Raw genomic sequence first — 5,964 nt, 5'->3', positions numbered from 1 at the left:
TCTTAGGTTTTTTGCCATCAGTAACTGCCAAGGGAAAAAGATATATATGTTTTTCCATAATTATTTAAGGATTCCAGGATATTAATGGTGTACCACTAGCATACCGACAAACCAGCTAATGAGCTGTTATTATACCTAAAATGCACCAACAAAACAAAGTTGTGTGTGCATGAGTTTGTAGGGGTGAATGAGATCAGTGCTAGTTTGTAAAGTGTAATCCTTTAGGCAAGACTGAGAAACATCTTTAAAGGACTGATCCTCAATATCTTAGTTGTATATCAATTTATAGTTTACAAAGGTTTCCATACACGGGATGGAATCATGTGATTCTTACAAAAATCCTGGGAATTCAGTAGGGCAGGTATCATTATCTCAGTTGTTTACAAATGCAGAAACAGGCTTACCTAAGCCAAGTGACTAGCCCTGGGTCAGCTTGTGAGTGGCTGGGATATTTTAAAAATATAGATCTTGGTGAAGAGGGAATCTGTTATAACCCATGTAAACGCAGAGCCTGATACACAGTTTAGCACATAGTACGAACTCTGTGTACTATAGTACAAACTCACTGAATATTTGTTGAATGTATGAATGTGTCTTATGAGCTTATTTCAGAGTTCTTTCCATAATACTATGTAACCCATGCCATGAAATCAAATTCTTAACAACTGAAACCGGTTGGGGAGAAGAAGGAGTTGGGGAGGAGAGGGTTTGGGGAAGGTGGGAGGTTGGGGATGGGATAAGGGGCAGGGATTATTCCCAGAAGAATGAGGAAATTGGAGATGGAGGCAACAGCTTCTGGAAATGTCAGTGTTTATTAAACATTTAAGGAGATTTGGGGGTTTGAGAAGAAATATACAGAATGTAGAAAAATCCTAAGAATCCCCTGTGGCTAGGAGTGCAGCCTCTTCCCTTTCCCCCGTTTCCCATTTGTTTATCCTGCTTTTTCTGTGGTTACTTAAAAGCTATTTCTTAAGGCTCATTTGTCCCCTCCTCAGCCCCCTCACCTATGAAGATCCTTTGTCTCTTGCTCTCCTTTCCTGTGACCTTGAGTCCCAGAACAGTGCTCCAAAGTGGTCAGGGGGCACCATTCCTGTAGCTGAGGTTTGAGGATCGGGGGCCCCTCTGCTTCGGCTGGCTCTCCATTAAGGATTTAATGGGGGGTGGGGAATTGCCAAAGCCACATGACGTCATTGGTACTCAGTCATGGGGGGAGGGTAGAGCATGGGCACAGATCAGATAAACAAACAAACAAGAATGGATTAAAAAATAAAAAATAACTAACAACCTAAATAAAACCTGAAGGAGAATCTGATCTGGGTGACCTGGGTGTTAGCTGGGAGGGCAGAGTCTGGAGCTGGGCCACCTGATGGAGGGGAGGGAGGGTCAGAGAGAAGAGGGTCAGAGGGACAGGCTAGGTGGTACAGGGGATGGGAATATCAGGTGGCCTGGAGTTGAGGCAGTGGGTAGCAAGGTCCCTTTCTTTTCAGCGCCAGAGGAACGGGCACCAAACACACAGTCCCTGGGGCAGGTGAAGTGAAGGATGGAGCCCTGGGCTTCCAGAAAGCCAGGGGGTGAAGGCGGGGGAGAATATGAAGTGCCTGGGGAATGAATTTTGGAATGAAACTTACATCTCAAAGGGAAGTGAGGGCAGGGCAGGGCTGGGGAGCTAAGGAGGAAAGCACCTAGACGGGGGATAGAGGAGCCTAGGTCCCCCTTTTCTGGCAGGGCCTTGGTGGGGGGAGGGGGGTGATCACTTTTCTGAGTCCAGGCCCATCATGTTCTTGAGGGCGTTCTTGAGGCTGGTTCTGCTGGGGGACTTGACAGCAGGCCGGAGCTCCGAGCTCTGCTCATCCTTTCGTAGCTCCATCTCTATGACCACCATCTGAGAGCCTTTCGTAGCCTCCGCCCCTGACCCCTTACCCCCCGCCCGGCCCGCTAACCGCTATTTCTTATCCTTGCGAGACTCCCCCAACCCTTTAGTCTTCTTCTCACTGGCAGCTTTGGTGCTTCTGCTGTGGTCCAGCATGGCGTACAGCACTGGCGTCTGTGGGGAGGAGTGCACGCATCAGTCACTGGTCTGGTGGGGCTTGACTGTTCCCATCCTGCCCCCGACTGCTGCCTGGAGGCACCCCAAGTCCCGCTAACCTGCCGGCCGCGCTTCGACGAGTCCTTCACAGACTTGTGCAATTTCCCCTTCTCCATGGCACTGCAGGGAAAGGGGGTGCTATGGATTTGGCCCTGTTGGAGCCCCTCACGGAGAGGTCAAGGCTTCCTTTTCCCTTTGGCCCTCCGCCCAATGGGGAGTAGTGGGTTGGGGAAGGGGAGTCGGCTCCGCGCCTTACCTGAGTCTCCTCTGCAGGGCCGCCTGCCTGCGTAGCCAGCAGTACCGAATCAGGTAGAAAAGCAGCAGCAGCAATAGAACACCCCCCAAAACACCCCCGATCACGGCTCCCAGCACCACCCCGTACCTAGTAGGCACTAAAAGGGGAAGGAAAAGAAGTGGCGGAATGAGCAGGGACAAGTATCTTTGGTTCCTAGCCCCACACTTATTCCCTGCGGTTTGGGTTGTAAGACATCCCAACCAAGGCTGTCTTCTGCCCACTCTCCCAGAGCCTGAGGGGCATTAGCCCCGGCATTTTGCCCCTTCCCCCGGCCTCTCAGGGAGGCCCGATCCCCTCTCTGAACTCCCTCCCATACCCACATCCCACCTCCTCTCACACCTTTTTCAAAGACATAGAGCGTGACCTGAGAGGTCTTGCCCACTATGTCTGGTGGGTTTTTGACGTCACAGGTGAAAGTGCCGTTGTCACTATAGTCCAGGTTGTGTATGACAATGGAGCCATCCTTCCAGAGAGGGTCCCCTACCCACTGAATGCGCTCTTTGAAGGTCCCCACCTCATCGATGTAGGGTTGTCCCTTGGCATAGTGGAAGATCTATGAGGAATGAGGGGAAGCATGTATTTCTAGCTTCAGGGTGAGGGATTCTGGGCTGGTGAGGGTAATGCTGGGGAGGGGGTTCAGCCCTAGTCAGTGTGACAAAGATTGCCACTTACCTTGCCAAAGATGGGGTTATGGCTCATAAAGGATTTCCCCTTCCTTAGCCCAAGTTCTCTTTTCTGTGGTTCTTTGAAGCACCCTTTCTGTTATGCAATCTCAGTATTCCCCCCAGGCACTCACCGAGATGGCATCGCGGCCTCCTTCTGGCTGGTAGCGCCAGGTGAAGGAGATGTCATCTGAGACCCACTCACTGGACCAGAAGGAGCAGTGCAGGGTCACCCGGGAGCCCACGGCACCGTGGACCTCCTTGTCCGTGTAAACCACAATGGCCTGGGCTGGGGAAAGCACTGCAAACACAGAGGGGGAATCAGATGCACATGTGGGTCCAAAAAGGGATATAGAGGGAGTGAGATCAATAGGAAGTCAAGCCTGAGTCAGAGGCCAAAGCAAAGACTGGGACAGAAGTGACGAATTCTGCGGTCCAGGTCTCTCTCGCCTAATTGAATAGATGAGTGGAAATGCTGTGTTGGTTCAAGCTCTTCGGCATGTTCATGGAGGAAATGAAATCAGCAGTACCAGAATTCCCCTGAGGACTTCCAGAAGTTGAATTCTGTCTCCAAGTCTAACTTTCCCTTTGGATCAGTATCTAATTCTTAAGCTATCCCTTAGATGCAGGCTCTACAATTTTTAAAACTTATTATAAATTATACAGGTAACACATAGTGCATTCTTCTTATAACTATTCAAGCAATAGAGATAAAGAGAGCTAAAGTCTCTCTTGACCAATTCCTTTCCTGTAGTCCCCTCCCAGATATTACCAACGTTATCAGTTTAATGTGTAACCATTTTCTATGTGTCAGACTCAACATAAACTCAAGATACACATATACTTATAAGAAATAGTTTTTCTGTGGAGCTTTCTTTTCTTTTTTAACATACATTGCATTATAGTCTTTTTTTTTTTGCTTAAGAATATATGTATAAAAAGAATATATGTATCTGTTGGGAGTGTTCCACTTTGATGCGTACAGATCAGTATTATTTTTAACAGCTACATAGTATTTCACAGTACAACAAACTCAAATGTCTTGCAGAAAAATTGAAGATAACTAGAGAATGTAAGTCTTCTTCCCTGACCCAGCTGTCTTCAGTGCTGAATCCCTGATTGCCATACAGCTGCTCTTGACTGGGGGGTCACGGGGGGAAGGACCTCATATCCCTCTCAGGGGAAGCTAGATTCAGAGCAGGACCCCCAAGCCCAAAGCTCAGATGACTCTGCATTTGAGCCCCTTGTGGTTCTGCTTTGACCCTCCTCACCCTCCTCTTGGCCCTTTTGGCCCAGTGTCACTCCCAAGACTCACCCACACAAGGCCATTCCAGGGAGATTATGTGTGTGGGCTGGCCCTGGCAGGGGGCAACTGTAGACCCTTTTGTTCTATGGGAGAGGGAGGAAGCAATCAAATAAATAGAGACCCATTGTCTGACCACTGACCAGTGTTGGGGGCTCATGCCTCCCCTCCCCTCACTGCCCCCCGCACCCCTGCCCGTGGTCCATAGTCCCAAATCTCCCACCTCAGCATGCAACACCAATGACTCACCTCCTGGGACTCAGCCTTCGAGCCTTCTTGGGTATCCCAAATGTAACAAGGAAGGTTATTCATTGGATCTAACTTCTATTCCTCCTGTTCAAACACCAACCACTGCCCTTCAGCTCTGTTCAATGGTGCTACGAGTGGAACAGAACTTTCTCTCCCTCTTATACTCCAAGATTCCCTCTCCCCATTTCCCTCACCACGCCCTCCTCCAACTCCCTATCCTTAACATTTTCTCAGGATAGCTCTGAATAGTCCAGTACAGTCCAGAAGAGTCTAGCTGCTAGGTTTAGGACTCAAGGAGCTGACCACAGAGAATCTCAGACATTCTAACCAGCCCTCCCTCCCCTCCCCTCATTTGCCCTACTTCTCACCCACTACACTAGGCTTCAGGGCAGTTTGGAGAAGGGAACAATCCATTCAGATAACCCTGCTTTGAACTTCTCTTCCTCACCCAACATCTGCCGTGGGGCAAGGAAGGGGCAGGTCAACTTATGTGGAAGATAGCTTTAGATGAGACAAGACCCTAGAATCTCACAGAACCTCCCTTCTACTCTGTTCACCCACATAATGGACAACAGATCCACAAAGAGAAACTGAGGTACCAAGAGACAAAGGATCGGAGGAGTTGGGACCACAAACCTTGGGCTCCTTCCTTAGATCACATTCCCTGACTTTTCTCTTCAGGGAAACTAAGGTTAAGGTAACTTCTGCACGACTAGGGAATGAGTAGGGACCAGAACCCAGATGTCTGAACATGCTCCTTACCAAGCTCTAACATTGCTTCCTACTAGGCCTTCACCACTGCTTTGGGGGCATGTTACTGGTTTCCAACCCGGGTCCAGTCAGGTCCACCTCAGGGAAGCTCTCTACACTCTTTTCCCTTTTCCCTTCACAGAATACCTTTACCTTTACAGCCTCCCTCCAGACTATATATATATTTTTTCTCTGCATAGAATATCACCTTCCTGCTGTTGCTGCCTGTTTCTTTGATTGCAGTGAGGAGCACAGCGAAGGCAGGGGGAAGGTTGCTGAGAGACAACCTGAGCCCCGGGGCCCCCAGACTGGGGTGGCTCAACTTACCCAAAGAGGAGAAGAGTAGCGCAGCCAGGATAGGACTGGGGTTGGAAGAGGGAGCCCCAGGAGCCATAGCTGGGGCAGGGCTAGGGCCCGGAGCGTCTGCGGGGTTGGGAGAGTGGGGGACAAGGAACTGAGCGGGGGTTCCTGGAACCCGCTTAAAATCCCCCAGGGTCCCGGTATGAGGGGGCTGTCCTGAGCCAGTAGCCAATTGCAGCCTGGCATGTGCAGTTGAGAGGTGGTGAGGAGGGGGGCAGAGCACAGGGAGCAGAAGGGGCATTGTGTCCTCTGGGTAGAG

At 49.9% G+C, this 5,964-nt stretch overlaps 1 protein-coding gene across 1 annotated transcript; it reads right to left on the bottom strand.

The window, feature by feature from the left end:
• Nucleotides 1-822: 822 nt before the first annotated feature.
• On the bottom strand, nucleotides 823-5,739 carry MPZ (myelin protein zero). The gene is given in 6 exon segments (XM_024757684.1): nucleotides 823-2,044; nucleotides 2,146-2,206; nucleotides 2,343-2,478; nucleotides 2,721-2,934; nucleotides 3,178-3,344; nucleotides 5,673-5,739. Coding segments are annotated over 6 exon segments (939 nt in total). The 3' UTR covers nucleotides 823-1,750.
• Between the last annotated feature and the right edge of the window lie 225 nt (nucleotides 5,740-5,964).

This window comes from Neophocaena asiaeorientalis, unplaced genomic scaffold (genome assembly GCF_003031525.2).
Source record: "Neophocaena asiaeorientalis asiaeorientalis breed wild unplaced genomic scaffold, Neophocaena_asiaeorientalis_V1.1 scaffold830, whole genome shotgun sequence".
Classification (NCBI taxonomy): Eukaryota; Metazoa; Chordata; class Mammalia; order Artiodactyla; family Phocoenidae; genus Neophocaena; species Neophocaena asiaeorientalis.
The sequence above is the reverse complement of the archived record's forward strand: the minus strand, read 5'-3'. Positions and strand labels throughout refer to the sequence as shown.